The 22299-nt window shown below is 47.9% G+C and overlaps 1 protein-coding gene across 1 annotated transcript in view; it reads left to right on the forward strand.

Moving 5' to 3' along the window:
• Positions 1 to 22299, forward strand: part of NCF1 (neutrophil cytosolic factor 1) — a 134296-nt gene that overhangs the window by 16674 nt on the left and 95323 nt on the right. Inside the window, exon 4 of the mRNA XM_085649798.1 lies at positions 17105 to 17270. Within this exon, the coding sequence (XP_085505924.1) occupies positions 17105 to 17270 (166 nt within the window). The remainder of the gene's footprint in view (positions 1 to 17104; positions 17271 to 22299) is intronic.

Raw genomic sequence — 22299 nt, forward strand, 5'->3', positions numbered from 1 at the left:
GGGGTGATATCTGTATTTCTCCCATGGTGGAATTGCGGAGAGAAAGGTGTGAGTTTCTGACCAGGCTGGGAGGGACTGTGGGGGCCTCCGCGTCACGATAGGAAATCCCTGCAGCTGGACCACATATTTATTTTCACTATCTCCTTGTCCCTGCGAGGGCGTCGCAACTATAACAGAAAGTTCATTGGTGAGGATTAATGAAGTTCTTGTCCCGGAGCCGGAATATGTTGTGAATCGCAGTCATGATGTTGTTTTGCCTAATCACAGATATGTGTATGCTGTCTTAACCTAATGCTTTGTGTTATCAATAAAAAGTTTTAAAAAAAAGAATGCAACTAGAAGGTGCTACTAAAATGAACCCCCTTTGGCCTAATTCTGCAAAGTCATTCCAATACCAATGCCATTTTACGGATTTTCTTTCTCTGTTCCATTTAATTTCCTAGTGGTCATTATATGTCTTTGTTTTCATCCTTTGTAAAACGTGTCCACTGGTATATCATTGAAAATAGCTTTCATTGTGCTGTTCGGAAGGCGGTCACTGGTTTTGTGACATGGCAAAGGTGCCACGTGCCCTATTGCACAAAAGGCAAATGGGACTCCACTACTTATTGGTTAGTAAAACATGGCTATAATTAGAGTGCAGTGGCTTCCTTCAAAAGCGTATGCCTTGTGTCACTTCTCCTGCTTTGCCAATGATTGCTACACCCCTTCTTATTGGCATATTGACTGTCCTACCACAACTCTCAGCCTTTGTCCTCATGACAGTCCTTCCTTTTTTTCTGCCTCCTACTAGTTTGGCCATTGTTGTTGTCACTCTTGCTCATACCTGGCCCACTGCCCCACTTAATGGTCTTGCCATGTCCACACCTGTGCCAACCACTTAACAATCCTCTCTCATACCACACACTGCCAATTGTAAGTTCTGTCTTCTTTGACATTGAAAAGCCGTCTATGAATTGCCAGGGCTGAATACTACTCTGTGATGTGAGCGATTGACGTCATAACTCTTTTCTGAAATCCGACATTTGAGCATCTAAACGTAATAAAGATAACTCTAGAGAAACCAAGGGCCAGGTGTACATAGACTTCCGTTTGAGAGTTCCTATTAGCGATTTTTTGTGATTCGCTATTAGGAAACCGCAAACAGCTATGTACAGCAGTGTGTTTTACACTGTTTGCGATACCCAGTGGGTCTCAAGGGACCTGCCTCATTAATATTCATGAGGCAGGTCGCAATTTGGGGCCCATTGGGAATGGTTATCACTCACAGGGATGATGGCCTGCTGGGGTCAGCAGACCCCCAGGTCTGTGAGTGCTTTTCAAATAAAGCGTTTTTTTTTTATTTCGAAATGCAATCCGTTTTCCTTAAAGGGAAGAGGTCTATAACCTACACAAGGGGAACTAGGAAATCTTTCGCTGTGGCTTAGTGTGAAAACTGTCAAACGTGAAATGCGTGGTTTCATTTCTTTCTCCTTACACAAGACCCCGATTTTGCTCATCTGTACTTCCACAGCTCATCAAAAATATGTGGGTATTCCCCGAGCAGCAGACTGTGGAAGTAGAACTGCAGGCGACCACTGGAAAGAGAAAATGAGAAGGACCTTCACTCTTGCAGGTCCTAAGAGCTCAGAACAATCAAACACCTTATCGTAGCATCAGCTGTACACAGTTATTGAATTCAGTGACAACTTTAGCATAATTTAAAACTGAAAGGTGATTTGTAAGCTTTTGAAATATTCACAATAGACCCCACAAAATGTTACCAAACAAAGAAATGCACTAGAAAATATACATATTGAGCTGTTTATTGACTGAAAAAGACTCATTTTCTTTATGAAAAGAAGAGCACGGGCTCTGGCATTATGTTGGCCTCCACGGTAAGGCTTGTGCACACAAGTTCCGGCACTGAAGATACTGTCACGTGGACGGTGAGCCACTAAAATGCCAGGAGTGGTGGAAGTGGCATCACACACCCTTTGACCTCCAGGTGACCCCTTTGTCCCACCCTCAACTACTCAACAGCTTCCTGTTTGTTGCTTAGGGGATGAGCAATGAGTGATAGGCACGGGAAGTAAGCAGATCACTTACAGTGGAGGCCTTCATGGCCCATGGCAGCAGGGGTAGTTAGGGCAGTGCCAGGGGTACCAATAGCAAGCCCGAGGGTTGCCGCTGGTGCATCTGGGACTCCCTAATCATGTCCATGGGCTGCCACCTATTGTTATCAATTGTTTGTCCTTCTGGCTGAGGCAAGGGCTCTGCATTGGCTCTAGTCCACAATGTCAGGCAGTCACTAGTTTGCTCTCTAGCCTGAAAAACATACATTGGATGGAGGCAGGAGAGCAACGTTTCTGGTAACAACTGACATCACTGCCATGCGATGAGCTTCCAAAATATTCATTCCTACATGGTGTTCTCTCCTGGAATTCCACTTCTCTGTTTGCATCCATGATTATGCTCCGAGATTCTTCACAAGGAACCCTGCAAAATCTTAAAACATTGAAGAGAAAACAGTGATTATGAAGAACATTTAAAGTGAAAACAGAAATTGGCGTGTACAGAACGACTAGACTGGCCACTCTGGCATTTCCCTGGTAGGGCACATGGTATTTCACCAGAATGTCAACTGGAAAAATATTGTAGAGCAAAAATGTTGAAGCCTTATTATTGTTAAAGTCAAGAATGTATAGGTAAGTATAGGTGTACTTTACTTTACCGCACTTACATGTACTTCAAAGTACATAGATGAGAAGTCAAGTTCTCGATTTTAGGGCCTCAGGATCCAGCAACATTTGTTGACCTTGACATTTTGTTATACAACTGGCTGCATGCCAGGAGGAGGCTCCTCTTAGGGCAGGGTGGGCTGCCATGTACCAATAAAGAGCCCTCCGCCCCATTCCAGTGGTGGCCTCCTGCAGTGTGGGCTGGGTTGAATATATTTTACAGAGCAAGCTGGTTCATTTACTGTCTGGCCCTGGTGTCAGGCAGTTTTCTTAATGAAAATAAACTTTTATCACACAAAACTGTGCTGGGATATAAGTGGAAAAAAACACACAAAAACAAGGAAATGGGGCATAGCGACTTAGGGCCAGAAGCAATTACGGCAAAAACGTTTTCCGTTGGGTGAAGCGGGTAGGGATCTAGCCTTTCAAAAACAGCAGTTTAAAAAAGTGATGTAAACACTGACATTAAGCAACGCTGTTGTTTTGCACATCTGATATTTCAGCATAGAATGTAGGAAAGTCCATCTGCGGAAGTCATTTGACTTGTGCAGGTGCAGAGGAGGCGCCGTCCAGCTGGGAATTTCCCAAACCCCAGACCTTTCTACTCACACTTCTGCAGTTATATATGAGTAATGTTTGAAGCTTGAAAAGTAAAAATAACTTTTCATCACAAAGAGACCAGGCTTATGGTTCCCGGTGAGAGTTTAGAAGAGGCTGGTCCAGTGCTTAATTTTTAAAGTGCCAGGCCCTCATCAGGAGGCCACTGCAGCTTTGACCCATTGCCTCTGCCAGTGTGACTAATGACACCACAAACACAATTACTAACCATCACACTCCTACAAGTGTGAGAATTCAGACTATTCCAGGCCCTCAAAGCTATAGCTTGGGAAGCAGGTATTAGTCTTTTTTAATGTATATTGAATGAATAAACAACTATTGTTGTCCTCGTTTCTAAATCAGATAGACAGTGCCACCATGTGGCAGACTGTCATAAGTGCCGGTGTTGAGAATTAAGTGCTGGTACGAGCACCGGAAACCACAGGCTCAAATTAAGCACTGGTCTGGTCGCAGTGCAGTGCTCTGCAGCTCAAGTCTTGCACATCGAAGGATTCACTTAAATTTGCCTTGGAAAGGGATGCACATTTCCCACCTCGTTAATATCACTATGGTGGGGATTGGCTTTGCTCCTCATAAGCACACACCAGCCAACGGTGGGCCTGCCTGGCACAGTTTACCTCTGTCTGAGCATTTCAATCTGAAATGTGTCTGCTTTGTGAGCCCCGCCCATTAATGGGACACGACACACACACTAACACAAACCGTGAAGACTGTGAATGAGGCAGCTCCTGAGACTGCGTCATCCCATGGGACCCCTGCCTGCTACTCCTGACGCCGTCAGACTGCACACGCAGGGTGTAAGGTGCTAGAGAGTGGCAGCTTACACTCAGCAGATGGTTACTTACTATTCCATATTTTTATATTTCCATATTTAGCAGGAGCGGTCCGTTGTGAGACGCAGAGACGGGGGAGCGCTACTCTGCCACCCTCGCCTGTCAGAATGCGAAGTGCGGTGTAATTTGGTGCATGTGGGGAGTCATACTTTGCAATCGCAAATTCGAATCTGCGCCCACCTCCTGCTAAATGCAGGGTGCATGAAGCAAATGAACTACTAGGAATGACTGAAAACTACAAAAGAAAGCGCTAAACTAGTTTTAAGTTAGGGTTCCAATTGCCCGACATATTGGGTATGTATGAACTATGCAGTGCTTCGTTTGAGCCGGTGATTTGTGATGGGGCCCACAGGCACTCATTTTGCAGAACCACCACTTATTTTTCCTCAACAAATGTTGAGGTAGATAGAGAAAAAATCAAAAAGGGGGAAAGAAGTAGAAGAGAAAAGACAGAAAACACTGACTAAGGTGGAAAATATGAAGGGAAGAAAACCTGTAACATCTATAGAGGTGGGGAGTATCTGGGGCTGCGTTAAAGAGGCATGAGGTGGAATCAAGACTAACAGGCTTGGTAGTCGTCACCCCGACCTTTGATAGAGCCGGCTGCGGGTTTCGAAACAAAACTTTGGGCCTCAGCATTTATTATTTTACAAATTAGGCACCGGCAGGTATTTGTATAGCACAAACCTAGCCAAAGGCAGCAGAGAGCACTGCCCCGTGCACCTTGAGTGGACTGCCCCGTGCACCTTGAATGCACTGCCCCTGCGCACCTTGAGTGCACTGTCCCTGCGCACCTTGAGTGCACTGTCCCTGCGCACCTTGGGTGCACTGCCCCTGCGCACCTTGAGTGCACTGCCCCAGCGCACCTTGGGCGCACTGCCCCTGCGCACCTTGGGTGCACTGCCCCTGCGCACCTTGAGTGCACTGCCCCTGTGCACCTTGAGTGCACCTTGAAAGCACTGTCCGTGTGCACCTTAGGTGTTAAACACGATTTAGGGTTGCACACCTGCTCGTTTACAGGTAAAAGGATGGGCAAGCGCAGAACGACGGATCAATAGGTGCTTCAGTTTTAATGAACTAATCAGTTTCTCAGGGTGGGCTGCTTTTATTCTGAGAACCTTCTAGTTAAAGAGCGAAGGAAGAAAAACTGAAAGTGTAAATGTGCAAAACCAGCACGTAAAACAAGGGAAATCCGCTATTGAACCCACAAAATGGAAACGTCGTGTTGGGATTCTGGAGTATAGTCTTGAAAGTGCAATTTGCCAAAAAGGTCAAACAATGAGTATTGGAAGAGACAAGCAATAATTAAAATAAACGTGCTGTTTCGTTGCTCATAAATTCTTTAAAGCTCTGTGATATTTACCAATCAGAAAAGTCTTTCCACGAGAAAGGGTGAAGGGTTACGAATGTTAGTGCCAATAGCGGCAACACTCCCCATCCCTCCCACAGCAATAACTTAGAGAAATAATCAGACAAGACACATTTTTAGTGGAGAACATTGCTGCAGGTTTATTTTCATAATAGATATGCCAACATGGTGGGTTATCTTACGGGCGATCCCAGGGCAAGCAGCCCCTTGCCGCCTGTCCACCTGATGAGCCAAAATACACCGTGGCCCTAGCCAACCAGTGTTTGTTAGATTTGGGGGAGGGGATAGACCCTCCCACCGGTGGACAACCAGTCCACCCCCTTACTCACGCCCCCCCAGCTAAACGGGGCGGAGCGTTGCATGCAACCCCCGGTTGCTCAGGTCCACAACCGCCCGTAGGACTAACGGGGCGCCGTCGTTCCTCCGGGTCCAACGCGAGAACCTCCCTGGGGATATTTGGCTTTAGCACCCTTACTGTGCTCGTGCAGAGGGTACGCTTCTGTACCTTACAGCCTCTGGATCGCCCTGTAACTCTGCCACAGCACTGGGTGTGGCCACCGTCACCCCAGGGTGCCCCACCAAGGTAGGCATCTTAACCTATATCCTCCTGATTCACCTGTCTCTTCCTAGTACAGGTCCCTGTTCACTCTGGACAGGTGAACCCCTCAAATCAAAATGCCCCGTGTACTTGGCCTGCTAAAAGCCCTGCACTGATGAAGCTAAACCACTTTTGTTCAGTGAATTTTACTCATGGCACTGTTAACTTCCCTGCACAAGGATTCGTGGCCTTCCCTGGCCGGGCTCCTCGCCATACTAATCAAGGGGTTATCCCTGACCCCTATAACTCATACGCTCCCCAATTAGCTGCTCATCTTACGCATGGAGGGCTTCAAATCTTACCGCAGTGCCTTCCTTCCCAGGAAAGTCAAGTCATGCCTCCCCTAGTGTATGACCCAAAAGATGGGAGGGGAGAACATCTCCCCACCCCAGCAAATCCGAGGTGGAAAACTCATGCCTCCATTTATTGGATTCCGCACGTCACGCCACACACAGGATGTATGGACGGCCCTATCCCAGACCTTGGATCCTGGCAAACTAAAGATCTGCTCAGTTGCTAGCCCCTTTAATAAGCGCTGCACACAATATTATACAACTACTCGAGCTTGCACCTAGATGCACAAAACACTGCGCCCCGTCACCTCGGGTGCCTCACAGGGTGCCTTCGAACAACTTAAATTTTGCCTGTACATACTACACTTAACCTCTCAATCCGGCCACTCCCCAGGGTGGCCACTGAACCTATAAAACCTAGGGATTCCCATCATCCCACCTGCATGGTGCGCTCTGCTGTCAAGCCCGCACAGAACGCTGTATCTGCTATCCTTGCTAAAGGAATGACTGCAAAAGCTCCTGTCAGGACCTGCCTTGCCTGCCCTAATAAACATGCCTTTGTCTACCGCAAGCAGGACTATGGACTCAAGGAGTCACATCAGGAGTCAAAAAGCCACTACGCCGGAAGCGGACGTGCCCACCCAACCTACTGATGCTCAAACTGCTTGCTTAAAGCTCACCTTGATCAAATAAATGCGAAGTGCCATTGGAGTCCCTTGCGGTTCGAGCTAGCACATACCCCAGCTGAAGGTATCGAGGCGCCTTACCTGAGCACCTGTCACGTTATCCTAAGACTTACGCCTGGCTCTGAGCTACTGGCTCCTGACTGATTTGACACATGCAGTGCCAGGTGTGACCGCCTCTCAATTAACATTGACAGACACACAACAACAGGCCCTTCCTGTGAACAATTGCAACGCTGGGTTGCTGACTAGATGCATGGCGTTACCCTAGATTGTCTCTAAAGTATTTCCTACGGTTTTGGCAGTTGTGTAAATTCTTAACAAACAGCAAAGAATGAATCGATCATCAAAGTCAGAGGACATATCAAACCTCTTTGGTCTACCTCGCTGAGAAGGATGGAGCCATGCCCTTTGTCGGTATTAGTAAATGAAGACATTCATTCCTGCTCCCCAAGAGAGAAACACTGCCCCCCAAGTGGCCTTCCCACTTTATGGCACCCTGGCAGTACAAACTTATTTAACACCCAATCGTCCACCCCAAACTGATATACTGTTTTGCCCCACCCAGGGCACCCTGTCCGGTTACCGCCCAGGCAAACGCACTGCAAGGCCAACTGAAGGAAGAGTAAAACAGCTCAGACCTAAAACTGTTCGCGGCGACACATACATAGAGACGGCCAATGTTGCGCGAGACTGGGTTCAGCCTACACCCACGCCGAAAACAGCAAGGGGTGGATCACCCTGGCCTACTTGCCTGCATACCCATCCGCCCCCAACTATTGCCTCAGAGAAGTAAGGGCATGCCACCAGCCCCGCAGCATTTTGCAAAGTTCCTTTAACTTTCCATCCGGACTGAATGTAAATATGTTTCCCCTCTGGATAACTTTGTGCAGAGTAACGTAGCCACCCAAATGAATGGCACATGAATTGTCGACTTCTGAAGGATGAGTTGTCTGAGTGTACCTACCAGGTTCTGAACCTGCTACCACGATCAGTATGCTCGGCTTATCTGTGCATATACCCTTCACTCGTGGGATGTGGCCTAAGTTGTACATAAACTGGGGAATGCTACGCAAACCAATAGAGAAGACGGGTAGCAAGCATACTTCCCTATTTGCAACATACCGCGTTAGAAAGCACACAGCAGAAAAGCAGGTCCCTTGCAATCAAGATGGCACCCCGGTCCCACCATGCTGTATGCCTTGTGCACAGTACTGACTGTTAGAGTTGGGCCCCAAGTAATACTGATTTCTTAGAATTGACTGTGAAATCCACCGCTTCAGATAAATATGCCCCGTCGCACAGCCATGTAGGGGGTATGAGAAACCATTCCCGACCTGCTTACGAAGTTAAGTGGTGCACTACCCCTGATCGGTCTTAGTGACTGAAAACAATAATCATTCTTGTTCAGCCAACGCGAGAAACACTGCCCCCAGGTGGCCTTCACACTTATGGCACCCTAGCAGTACAAAATAGTTTCGCACCCTTACTCCCACAAACTGATGGGCACCCCGTCCTGTTCCAGCCAGGGCGGACGCACCGCCACGCAAACTGAAGGCAGTGCAAGACAAGTTCACAGCGACCCCAGCCCAAAACATCCAATGTTGCGCTAAAACAGAATCAACATTTGCCAGCGCTACACCACACATGAGACACGCGCCAGCCGGATCGGCAATCCCAACACAAAGACGTCTCACATGTCACTGTTCGTTCTCGTCCCTTGATCTGTGGAACACAACCAAGGCGAGGCAATGCTGGAACCCCCCCCCCCCCCCCCTGCTGTCAAAGGCGATCCAAGAAAAACACCTGTGCCTGGCCACCGGATGGCACGGAATCAAGCCGCTCGCAAACCTGAGGGCAGCACACAGTGGTCAAATTGTAAAACTACAAGAGCCAGGGCTCTCGTCAAACGGAGAAGGCAGCGTGCACCATCCAAAACCCCCCGCGAGCGCCGCCAATGACAGCAACAACATAACTACTAACCATCGCACTCCTACAATGGTAACAATTCCTACCATACCAGACACCAAAGCCTAGAAATTGGCTTGGGTGGCATGCACTAATGGTCATCAAAGTATATTACACCAATAAACAGCTGTTGTTGGGCTCATGTTCAAACCTGGCAGACAGGGCCACAACGCGGCAGACCGTCACAGGCCCCGGGGCCAAGAATTAAGTACTGGTGCCACGCACCGTAAACCACCGTCCCAAACCATGCACTGGATGCACACCCCCTCTGTTCCCGTCACCAAGCGCCTCACAATCATTTCTCTTAAAAGTGTATGTACCCAAAACAGGCCTGGCGTATCCCCACTGTGAATAGAGCACACTGTGTAACAAAGCACCTCCGACAGGAGTTCGGGGTACCGGCCTAAATTCAGAAAGGAAACGTGCTAAGAGACGGTCTCCGCAAGGCAGTATGACTATCCAAGCTAGAGATGCCCTCGAGACGTCTGACTTTTCGCCTCAGTGTACAACAGTCCATTAGCTAGGAAGAGGTTGGGCACAACACACTACTCTGTGATCTTTTCCTTTTTAGAATCCTCCCCATGGCCGCCTAAGGCCACAGTGGTCGCCATTAGACAGACATAGCAAGGCAGTTCTGAGATTCGAACTAGAATTAGTATGTACTGGAGCCTCCCGACTGTGTACTGAAAGAAAACTGTGGCTGAAAGTTCAATAGAATGTTGATAATTCACTAGAAACGGATCCCAACTCGTGTGCATGGACTTATTGTATGCGCGCTTTTCCTATAAGTATCCCAAAAACCTCAACACCAATTATCTGCTATCTATTTCCATTCACCGCAATGGCAACCTGCGATGCCAATGGCTTGTGTCCGAAGAAACTCTGTGTGTTTTGTGTCCTCGTATGACATCAACAGTATCTGCACACCAGGGTTCTCACTTTTCAAAATTACAAATACCTCCCCGTGGTCAGAAGGCTTGTGTGACGGCAAGAGCGACTAGCCGATCCACCACAACAGGCACATTCACCCTAAAGGGCATCGAGGCGCCAAAGCCAAACGGCTTGTTGCAAATTACAATCCGGCTCCTGACAACATTCCCAACGAAGGAGAGTAGAATCATGGACAAAACGAATTCCAACCTCTTCAAAACTACCCACAAAAGGACCTCACGTGGGAGGCTGCCGCCGGCAAGGCCCCGTGCCACAGACTAGATGCTTGTGTTGTTGCAGACACCCGGGGTCATTGTTTATCCCACCGTAAAAGAACAGCAGGGGGAGTGATGCTGCCCCGCATTCCCCCCCCACCCGCCCTCTGGCGGGCTCACATGATGGAGTGATTATACAAACGGTGCAAACTTGTCACCGCATAATTATCTTAGAAATATCTTGTAGGATAATGCTGGCAAGACTCGAACCCCTGACTTCCAGCATGGGAGACTGTGCCCATGCCATCAGCCCACGCCTGACTGTTCCAAACTACCTGAGAGAATCAGAGACCTAGCCGCTGTCAAGGGTGGGGCCTGCGCTGCCTGCATGATCCCAGCCCCGCGCTGTCCCGAAGACCACCCCCATCGGAGACAATCCATGCCCCGCGCCTACCCGATACACGGGAAACACGGCTGGCGCAGCAAGGTCCCGGAGCGTGCCCACGCCAGCAGAACTCCGGGCTCCAGTAAATAAGCAGGGAGCGCCCGGAATGCACAACCCTGAACCGCAAACCGCTGGGGGAACAGAGCGCTGAATTCCCCGCATGCCTGAGGAAGCAGAGGACTGTGTGGCCGGGCACAAACTCGGCAAGCGAGTGCGTGGTGGGGGGGGGCATCGGGAACCGACAGCAATATGGTTCCATGTAGTAAACAAATTTTGTGCGTCAGAAAAGTCTTTCTGGCATGCACAATGGGTTTTGCAATCCCTTAGTGAATCACGATTAGGAGGGGACGTGAAAGAGCCTACCATCCAAATTGCCAGTTGCAATGGTATGAATCTATGGCTAGAAGTGGCAATAGAGGTCACAGACCATAGGTCATTCACAAATATACAGAGGCCCAGCGCCCCTCCCCCGATGTAGTCCAGGGAGAAAAGCGTGCCAAGGGGACCTGGGGATGCTAGCTGGTCCCAACCGGTACCTGGTGCAAGCAAGGGAGGTAGCTGCACGGCGATGGCTGCCCCCCACACCACCCTAGACCCACCCCATCCTACACCAGCCTATGGATTCCGACCTACATGTTTCAACATGTGCTACAACCCAACATGGCTGCCAGGTGCATCCCTACACCTAAGCGTTGTATAAAACCTGCATAACATAATATAACAGCCCACAGTATAACATCATATCAATAATAGCTCACATCCTTTCATAACATAACATTATAACATGACATAACGTACCATAACATTACATAGCACACTGTCACATAACATTGACACCCCAACATAACATCACAAAACCTCCTATTCAATATCACATATCAAATGACGTAACATCGTATCATGACAGAACTTCACATTCCTAAGCCTCACATACTATCCTTTTTCAACCCAAATAACAAACTCACATGTCCACCGCTCAAATCCATTTCATATCTCCGTATACTAAATCGCCACCAATCCTTCGGGTTCCGGGGTAGCGTGCTACTCGGCCAAAAGCGCCCGACGCTTCATCAGAAGTAGTAAGCCAAGCGCTATATAAATATAACTACAATTCAATATCCACACCATAGCGTAACATCACACAACATCTCACCCCCTAACATAACCCTGCACACCCCAACATCACACAAGCTAGCCTAACACAATCACTCCTACCTACTATACATTGAATGAGATGCCGCGCAGGGAGCAGATAGGCCGGGAAGGCCCGTGAGAAGGTGCGAGTCCACGAGCAGGCAGGGGAGCGGATGGTATACCACACGCAGAGGAGGGGTATAGCGGGCAGAAAAGGGGCGAAGGGGTCCGAGGGCGGTGGAGAGTGTTCAAAAGGGTGACGGGCGGAGATCGGCCGCGCGCTCGTAACACAGGAAATGTGAAAGGTTCAAAAGATTTTACCCAATGACTGCTATGGACGCCAGCAGGTATGAAAGCGGGCAGGAAAATGGTTGAAGGGGTCCGAGGGTGGGGAGAGTCTTCAAAACGAGCCTCGGGCGCGTGCAAAAGCGCCAAGAGCGGGTGACGGGCGGAGAGCGGCCGCGCGCTCGTTACACAGGAGAAGTGAAAGGGAGGATGATTTTACCCAACGACTGCATGGACGCCAGCAGGTATGAAAGCGGGCAGGAAAAGGGTTGAAGGGGTCCGAGGGCGGGGAGAGTTCAAAAGGAGCCTCGGGCGCTTGCAAAAGCGCCAAGAGCGGGTGGCGGGCGGAGAGCGGCCGTGCACTCCTTACACAGGAATAGTGCACAGGGAGAATGTATTTATACCTATTGACTGCTATGGACGCCAACAGGGGCCAACCTGCCCCGCATGACGCCTCCATCGAGCACCACACTCAAGCTGGGTGAGTAGAACTCCGGCCCGTACATCTTCTGGTCCCAACGCATTTTCGCGGCGGTGTGTCCAACGTCCCGATGCACATTGCCCTGCAAACAAAAGAAAACAAAAAAAGGGGTGGGGGGGGGAAGAAACCGCAACGGCGTCCAGGCAGAAGAAGAAAGAGGGCGAACAGTGGGCGGGAGAGGTATAAGTACCTCTCCACCCCACCCCCTCCTGCCCGGAAGTGACGTGGGCACGGGGGACCCTTGAGGGTACCTAACGCTGGGAGGCTGACCCTTTGTGTGCCATCCTGTGGCACTAAGGGGGGCCGCCCTCTTAGAAGGGCCCCCTGCATGGGCCCGGGGCAGCCCTGCAGGAGTCTGGCTTCTTGTGTGTGACCCGGCTGTATTGTTGCTGGAACTACCTAGTTAGTAATGCGCAGATTAATTAAGAAGTGGGTTGGTTATTTAAGGAAAAACTGGCCCTGTCATGTTCCATTCATGCGTGAGCTGGAGCCAGGGCCCGGCACCCATACTTGCCTACGTAAGAGGGCGGGAGAACGCTGAAGGCAGCAAACTAGACTGTAAAAGGGCCATGAAGACAAAAACTTCAACTAAGATTACTTTGTAAATACCGGAAAGAGAAAGTGGCTTAAATATTAATTCCAAGAGTGAGATACAGAGCAGAATATTTTTAGGGCTACCAATTAGCATACGTGATGACATTCCAGGAAATGTGATTCACGTGAATGAGAACGTGGAAAAAATTACATCAGTAAAATTGGGAAAACAATAAAATTAAGGTAAAACGAATAAAATAACACAAACAACTGTGCTAACAGATCCTGGCTTACACTTGCTTTGAATATATAATATATACAGTTGTCCTTTGAATATATACTATATGCAGCTGTCCAGATTAAATGTCGGACATATATTATCCACTGCTAGTCTAGAAGATCTGTTGTGTGCCCAACGCATCCCCTCCTATCAACGGAAGGGTCGGTGGAGGGCTTAGCCTGTGGTGGGATGGCTTCCTGCAGCAACTACAGTTCCTAAACACAGTTGTTACACAACAGAGCTCCGAGCACAGCAGCATTTTAGAAGTCAGGCTGTAGCCGTTCTCACCATGTGTGACATTTTACAAAATTTGATTCAGAGGTCAATCCGACTTCCAAATGTGTGAATCTCACTCACAATGAGTGAGACTTGATGCACTGACAGGAGTATTTATCCTGCAGGTAGACCACAGTTGGTAATATTGTAAAAAGAAATATATCGCAATTTGGCAACTGCAAACTATAATCTATCTGTTTGGGAGGTTAACTTTCATATGAGTAGTAGTGCTGCTATTTTAGGAGACATCTTGGTTGTCCATGGGGAGTGTATGTCTCGACTAATCATTATTCCTCATTCACGTGTACAGTCCGCTGAAAAAGTTCAAAAAGTATGATGAGGTTTACACCAGTGATCCCTTAGTGCAAGAAACATATTATTAGTAAGTGAAACAGTTTGAGGAACTGAAAGTGCAACCACTGAAAAAAACAAGCTTTCAATCATTTATTCTACTTTCGGGAAAATGCAGGTGTTTGAAATGTTCTGAAAAACAAGAAAATGGAACTGGTCTGTTTGGGAGTTTAGGGTTTTTGTTCAAGGGTGTAACTGAGAAAAGTCCCACAGGCTACAGTAGTGAACTGGGTGTGAGATAACAAGTAGTACTTCAAGTTGAATAGCCACAGGCAACATGTATCGGCTAAGTCTAGCTGTCTCCCTCATCAGGTCCTTACTAATGTAGGATGAATCTATGCTCGGGAGACAGGCAACAGCGCTGCACCGGTGAAACTAAAATACATCCACTCTGGCCGAATTATACTTTGTAGTCTTTCCAAAGAGGACAATTAATTGTTGAAGAGTCAGATAAGAGCCGTACAATCACACTAGCCACAAAATCCTCAGAATGCGCCCGCCACCAATTCATATTGGTGCACACAGGTATTGAAATGTCACTCTAATAGAAGCATTACGGTTGTCACTTGGTGGCACATCCTGCAGTTCAGTGCTGGAGACCTGCTTCCCTGGCGCGGAGCTTGCTTTGGTGGATTAGGGATCTATCACCACGGTAACTAAGCATTGGCGTGTCACCTTTCTAGGCTGTACCGAATATAACCAACAAGAATCATTGACACATGCATGCCATGCGTACTCTAGTAGATTGGTAAAGCAGAGCACACTTGGATGTAGGCAGGAGTATGGTTTAGAGAGAAGGAGGAAGAACAATATTCTGGTCAATAAGATTTGGGCCTGGATAAATTGCGCCACCGTATTCAGAAAAAACTTTGGATAGGGTTTAGGATGAAGAAAAGGCCCCAAATCCTAGATTCTCCAGGCTGACATAACCATCACCAGAAATACATCTTACCGAAAGGAAGTTAAAGGGAACCTCCTCTCGATGCTGAAACAAACCATTTGTAAACAATGATGTACCAGCTCAAGGTTTGTCTCAGAAGGGAGGGACATCCAGTAGGTAAAAAACATTCAACAGTGGAGAAGAAAAACAACCGTACTTGAAATTAGACTCCCCATTTGCCCGAATGTGCACACTGCTACTGACTTACTTGTACTGTAGACACAGTGGTGCTAGAAAAAAACTTCCTGTGTGTATTACACACAATTCGTGGATCGATAGTACAGCTGAAGATCCTATGCGCCCCCTCTCCGCCCCGCCCCCATCCCTCAGGTGAAACTGTTGGTCCAGACAAATGCAGACTGGATCCCATTGTACTTCATGTGTTAGGAAGGAGACAATGACTGTGTGTTCATCAGTCATATACAGGTACAGGTCAGCACCTTTGTAACCATGAGGGGCTGGAGGGCATGATGAAAGTTCAAACAGCCAGAAAGAAAACCGAAATTACTTTCTCTACAAGCAAATCTCAAAGACATCTGATGCCAGTAATGATTATGGAACTCCTACATCAAGTCAAGGAAGGCCTCGAAATCAGTGCCCGAGCCAGCACACAAATGTACATGTTATTTAGTCCAATGGATCTTTTTAAACACAGATTACTAGATTTTTACAATAATTTTGACGCTTACAGAATCCTTTTCAGAGGGTGCTTAACCATTAGAAAGCTCCAACAAATTTCACCAATTGTATCCAAGATCTGTAGATGTTACAGTATGACAGAAGCACACTTAAAAGTATATATTGATAATGACCCCACAGAAGAGTTCCGTACAGAGGGATATTGGTGCAAATAACAGTCTCTTTGACTTCAGCAAACACAACAAGATGATGGTCGGAGTGAAACTCTTCCAACCACTCACCACCAGTCAAGAGATCTGGGTTTAATCTATTGTTGTTTTGCTCACTCTGCCACCCCAGTTTGGACCCAGCCATATGCAAATCAGTCTTGACCCACCTCCTCATGGGAACAGTCCAGCTCGAACTGCCAGGCCAGGTCCTCCCTGAACCGGAAGCAAGCATCCTGGGACTGGTTTTGAGGTATCACCCCTCATCAGCCAGGCTAGCTTGACTCCAGTAGCACAACGATCAAGGGACCCATGTCTGGGCATACCCTTGGCCACTTAGGGCAAATATAGCGAACACAACAAGATGATGGCCGGAGTGATTAAACTTTTCAACCACTCACCCCCTGTCAAGAGATCTGGGTTTAATCCATTGTTCTTTTGCTCACTATGTCACCCCAGTTTGGACACAGCCCTATGCAAATAAGTCTTGAACCTGCTCCTTATGGGAACAGTCCAGCCTGAACTGCGAGGCCATGCCTTTCCTGGTCCGGATGGTTGTTCTCGCAGAAGAAAAGCATTTCAAAGAAACGAGTCCACTGTATACAGCAGAGTCGCTACCCACCGACCATAAGGATCTGTGGGTGACGCTGTTTTCAAAGTGGTGTAGGGAGGGAACCTTTTCTTCATAGTTGAAATCCCGCCTCAGCACTAGAACCCCTAATGGATCGACCTGTTAAGGGCCTTGCTTGCTCAGCCCTCGTACTACAATGAGCCTTGTAATAATCCTAAGATTCATTTGCAGGAAAAGATTCAGAATTTAGTCATTTATTTCCTTACCATGCTAATCATAGACCTATGCCTCCTCGTCCCTTCTTTCAACTTAGTCAATACTCCTCGAAGGGAAACCTGAACCAAAAAGGCAATCTAACTCCACTTGATATCTCCTTCCTGCTAAAAAACACAGTCGGCCCTTGTGAAGGCCTTGCAGTAAACTGGAAGTGGCCTATAAAAGGGAAACCTCCTTCTCTTCAAACATGCTTCTTTCTTTCACATTTGCTGGGTCCATCACTGGGTTGATGTCCTCCAGAAAAGCAGAGGCGTGTCAACCTAATCGTGCTGGGGAAACGCACTAATTGACTTTTATTTTTATGAACTTTAGCCTTAACATTATTTGTAGGGGGTTTGCACATTTTACAATTTCCACTCTAGCAGCTTCAAACCACCACCCATGATTAAAGATTAGATCATAACGAGCAACAGCTATTGTACAACATCTAACATTACTTTGTTGATTTCCTTCTTTCAGCACCAAAGTGGTTTGATGGCCTCAGATCAACAGAGAACAGGCAAAGCACGTTGGCCGATTACTGCTTTACCTTGTTGAATCTCCCCAACAAGATATCCCGTTGCTCTCACGTTCTGAACTTCTTCAAAGTTAGATCTGATGACCTCAACATGGCCCTCGACAGCCAGTGAGTATTGAACACCTGCTTCTAAACCATTGCTTTTGTGTTTATGAATGTATTGCCACCTAAAAAGGGAAAAACACCACCTTAGTGGTCTTCGTCTTCCTTGCGTGTCTTAAGGACCTGAAGATGAATGGTTGGAGCTGCTCTTCTGTTGCCTTTGTTGGTGGGACCAATTCATCCACATTAAACCGAATGACAAATCACAAACCTTAAGTAGCTTCACAACTTTTCAATTTTTCATAGTTCTGAATTATTATAAATTAGTTTTCCATTTTTAACCTCACTGAAAACTGGTTCTGCACCTTGTTGAGTCTTTAGAAGTTCTGATACATTTGTGATGCCAACGACAGTACTAAGGGTTCCTTTGCCTTTATGGGTTCAGGCAGCACCTCCGAAGCTCGGGCTCCACCCTAAGAGCTGGGTCAGTATCTAAACCTTAATGTTTCAGATTCTAAGAAGCAGCAGTGCTAACATTTCTTAACCTGTGCTCCTGTGCTTACCTGTTCCTGCCGCCTTGCCTTTTGGGGTCAGAGGCAACTTCTGTTGGGTTTGTGAATGGAACCAATAGCCGTCCATCATTCTTGGTTTTGGTGGCAGTATGGTTAACTGCTGCACAGACATAAAATGGTGTTGGCTACTTGCAGAGTGTGATGGTATCAACAAAGTCAGCATCCTCTCCACCTCTGTACACAGTTCTTAGAAGCCCGGTGAGCAAGGGCTCTAAACACACCACACCCTATTGCCAGTCAACCCACCAGATGTCACAGCAGGTAAGAACTGATGGGATGGTAATTGTTATTGAAGGCTTATGAAGTCTAACAATGCCTCCTGATGGGAGCTTGTGGGCAATGGCAGAACCTGCTTGTAGGAGAGTAGGGTCTGCTATCCTATGGTCACCCCAAATTTTTGCTTTTTGCTTCACTGGTTTTCGACGTATTGAGGCTGTGGGTCTGCTAATCAGACCCCCTGCCTGCTGTTCTCTCTGCTAAATTGACACTATGCACTTTAGGTGCATGACCCATTGGAACTGGATCACCCTGTGAGCCCCTGTACTAGTGTACCCTAGGTACCCAGGGCATTGGTGTATCTGAGGCCTACCAGGGGCTGAAGCATGTATTGTGCCACCCCTGGCCTGGCCTAGCAATTTGACACAACTGGCTGATCGCTCAGCTGGGGTAAGTTGGTGTATCCACCTCTTACTTAGGTGTAGTATGCCTATACCTAACCGTAAATGGGACACATGTTAACCTATAAGTCACTCCTATGGCAGGCCTTAACAATCCTGAAGGCAGAGTGCTTGGTTTTATGTGAGATGGTGCTCTGGCATGAGCGGAGCCTATCTGCAGTAGTCGGAACAACTTCCTTCTACCGTTTCCAGATATCGCCATACCATATACTCTTAAGCGCATTATGAACCTCGCGGTTAAATGCTATCTTTTGTTTGGCTTTATCTAAACATGTCGAGTAAGGTGTCAGACAAATTGGAATACTAACCCCTCGCCAATTCTGGCGACGGGGTTAGCATTCCACCCTCCTAGAGGGACACGACATGTACAGAACCTGAAACCCGGGTAACATCAGACATAGCCTCAGCTCCACAAAATGGACGCTGCCACCACAGACACAAGTCTGCCCTCCTGCTGCTGGGAGTCCTTCCAGCTTGGGAGACGTGGACAAAGGGTTTCCTGCCAGGGGAGGTGCGAGCACCACCCCAGACAGGATTTTGTGTATTGGTCAGGTAGGGCTTGAAAGGAAACAGACATGCCTGAGGCTCACAAGGAGCCTCGGCGCATATGCCAGTTCAATCCGGTCCTGGGGCACACCAGCCCCAGACCTGGGGCGAGCTGGACAACGGATTGGGGGTGTAACCACCCCCCTTCCTGGTCCCACCCTTAGGGAGGGACCTAGCAGGTAGTCCGGCCCCTAGAATCCGCTTAACCCCTTCAGAGCTGCGCGGATTTCCGCGCAGTGCTGAAGGTTCCGAGCGCGGGCGGGGCCATGACGGAACGGTTCCGTCATAAGCACAGCCCAACCGACGTGCATGACGGAACCGTTCCGTCATAAGCGTCGAAGGGGTTAAAGGTAGGAGCTGTGTCCAAAGACTTTAGACATCCTGAAATCAACTTACAACTAAGAAGAAGACGGAAACTTCGACGTTCTGCTGCACAGAAGACGGAAGAAAATCTCCCCTATGGTCAGGGAGTGACCATCTTGCTAACGCAAGCACCACCCAGCGAATCGACGTCTGTTTTGCCGCCGCCTCCCGCCGGAGCCCGAGCACAGAGACCGACAAGAACTGGACCTCTAGACCTCTCACCGCCCGATCCACAGTTCCTGCAAAGAAGGAACCCGTGGAGGCACCGAGACCCGTAGAGCCAGCCACCTTGGAAGACACTCGACTAGCTGAAAGCGCTACAACAGAGGCTCCCTCCGAGTTGTGCTTTGGGTCCTGAGAAGCCCAACATCCGAGCAGCATCTGCATCAAAGGTGAGCCCTCCAGCATCTCCACGATCTGCGTGGGGCCCCTCTGCACTTCGCGACTCGAGCGCCTAACCGATCACTGGTCCGTTAGCCAGTGGCCATCTTGGCAACCATCTTGAAAAACTACGACGCTGGTCTGGTTGCTCCAGACTGGCCCCTGCTACCCTCCAAAGGAGCAGCCCCTCTGACCTTGCTGGTCCGAGCTAAAAGCTTTCTTCACTTCCTGCGACTCCTGCTTTTGCCAAGGCTTGGTTGCTTCTTCTGAGTCGCCGACACCACCGACAGCGAGAGCCTGCGTGGGACAGCTCGTGAACCGACTCCTGGACGTCGTCGACCTTCAGGGACCACGTGGCTGCAGAGACAAGCTTCACCTCTCCACCTGTTTGCACCCAACATAGCCTGGTACCTACCTGGTGCCACGCCGGTCACTGGCTAGTGACTGTGAACATTGTCCCCTCTGCTTTCAGGTCTTCTACACTTCCGATCCATCCTTGGATCCACCGCATCTCTTCTGGACCGACCGCCTGCAGCATCTTTGTCATCAGGCTCCATTGTGTGGTAAATAAAATATATCTATCCATTACCGATCTGAATTTCATGCGAGAACTTTAAACAAATAGCTCAGAATAATGAGAGGCAGAATCCGTGGTATAAGAGGTTTCTGAATGGGCTTTATTCCAATATGGCCGACTCGAGTGGCGGACCTCAGGTTCCGTCACCAAGAAGGTTCAGGAAGTGAAGTACGATTCTTTATTGATATACATACATTTTTATAGTTATTACATTATAATGGAAACGAATGTAGGAGGCGTAACATTTGATAAGAAAAGTGACATATTAATGACGTAAACGAAACTAGGCGTAATAAGGAGTAAAAAGAAACATAATTGGTTAAAGTTATCAAATATAAGTGTTTCTATAAGATAATGCTTGACATAGATGCGCGCGCAGCAGCATGACGTGCATTTGACGTGTAGCTAGGGGGGGTGAAGGGACCTCGTCACTAACTCTACGTGTGGAGACGAAAAGTCTAAGAGGTCAAGTCAACCTAATCCTAAATCATATCTAACATCCTATGTTTAAAGAACTATGTTATCCACAAGGAAGGACTGAAGGACTTTCGAACAGAATCTATTCTATACTGACTGTGTGCGTGCACGAACGCCTAAGTGTCTATGTGAAATACAAGAGGCAGAAAACTTTCCATGGCAACTGGGCTATGAATTACTTGCAGGAGGACAGCCCTTTGCACGAGAGCTAAAGGAAATGTTTACCTAAATCACTAGACAGGAATGCATCGGCTGAAGAGCAAAGTAGATAATTCGAAGGTGAAATACAGCTTCTTGGCAGACCGGCTAAACTGGCCGAGGCAGGCACCGTTAGCTGCACAGGAAATAGGACAAAGTTCATGGATACAGATGCAAGCTCAAGCTGACGCTGGTCAGAGACAGAGAGCAGGGAAAGGCTTTGAGGACAGAATCGGGCCTACTTCATCTGAACTGTAAAAATGGAGTAACTGAGCCATATAAAGTCGGTGGCCTTTCCTACTTAGGAATTGACTATCCAGCCCATTGATGGCGGATCTGACAGAGAACATATTGACGGTGGACGCACATGTATTTGCGTCTTCAAAACTGGAACTGGAGAGAACATACATGTACTTGTAACATGCATATAGAACCGTTGGGGTCCAAGATAGGGGACATAACTGATCAGGGAAATCCACTTTTCCACATTCCCTCCTTGTTCCCCTACTTGCCCGTCAAGAAACATCAATCTTCATTAATCCATCGATTTGCTCATGGAGCATCATTTCTTCTTCTTTCTTCTTCCGAGATTTTGAACGAAAACCTTGATGTGGAATACACGATGTGGCACACAGACCACAGATCGCTGGTCCACATTGCAGGCATAAGCAACAACTGAATAGTATAAGAAGGCCAATACCTAGGAAGGATAGAACTCTCCATCCCCAGGCTGATATCAGACTCCAAAACCACCCGGACCAAGTCCAAGTGCCTGGGTCTTCGTGTATCTGGCTCACAATCTTATGAAGGCGGGTTATAGCTTTATATACAGATGGCGAATTTTCTGGTATGAATATGCAGCAGCTGGATCCGATGACCCTACAAGCTCCGCCCCTATCGGCCAGGATGACGTCAAGGACAAGTCGATTTTGAAGGACAACGATCCTCATCACTGATTGTTCCTCTGTCAGATTGCCTAGGGCAGCTATAGTCTCATTCACTACGGCTTCAAGAGTCTTGGTTAGTCTACGTATTAGCTTACTATTTGTAATTGTACCTATATATGGGAAGATACCTTTATTGAAATCTACATACTTATCCCACGCCGTCTCAGTATAATCGACAACTGGGAGATCTCTTCGCTCTCTATTGTGTGCTAAACGAGTATTTCGATAATAATCAGGGGGAGCTAAGAAAACAGGTGGCAAAAGGAATGCAATGTAACAGGTACCATCCCAATCTAGAGGTAGACGCATGTATGCCGTCTGACCACATATAAAGTAGGAATGGCGAGAAGCTCTAAA

This window comes from Triturus cristatus, chromosome 3_2 (genome assembly GCF_964204655.1).
Source record: "Triturus cristatus chromosome 3_2, aTriCri1.1, whole genome shotgun sequence".
Taxonomy (NCBI): domain Eukaryota; kingdom Metazoa; phylum Chordata; class Amphibia; order Caudata; family Salamandridae; genus Triturus; species Triturus cristatus.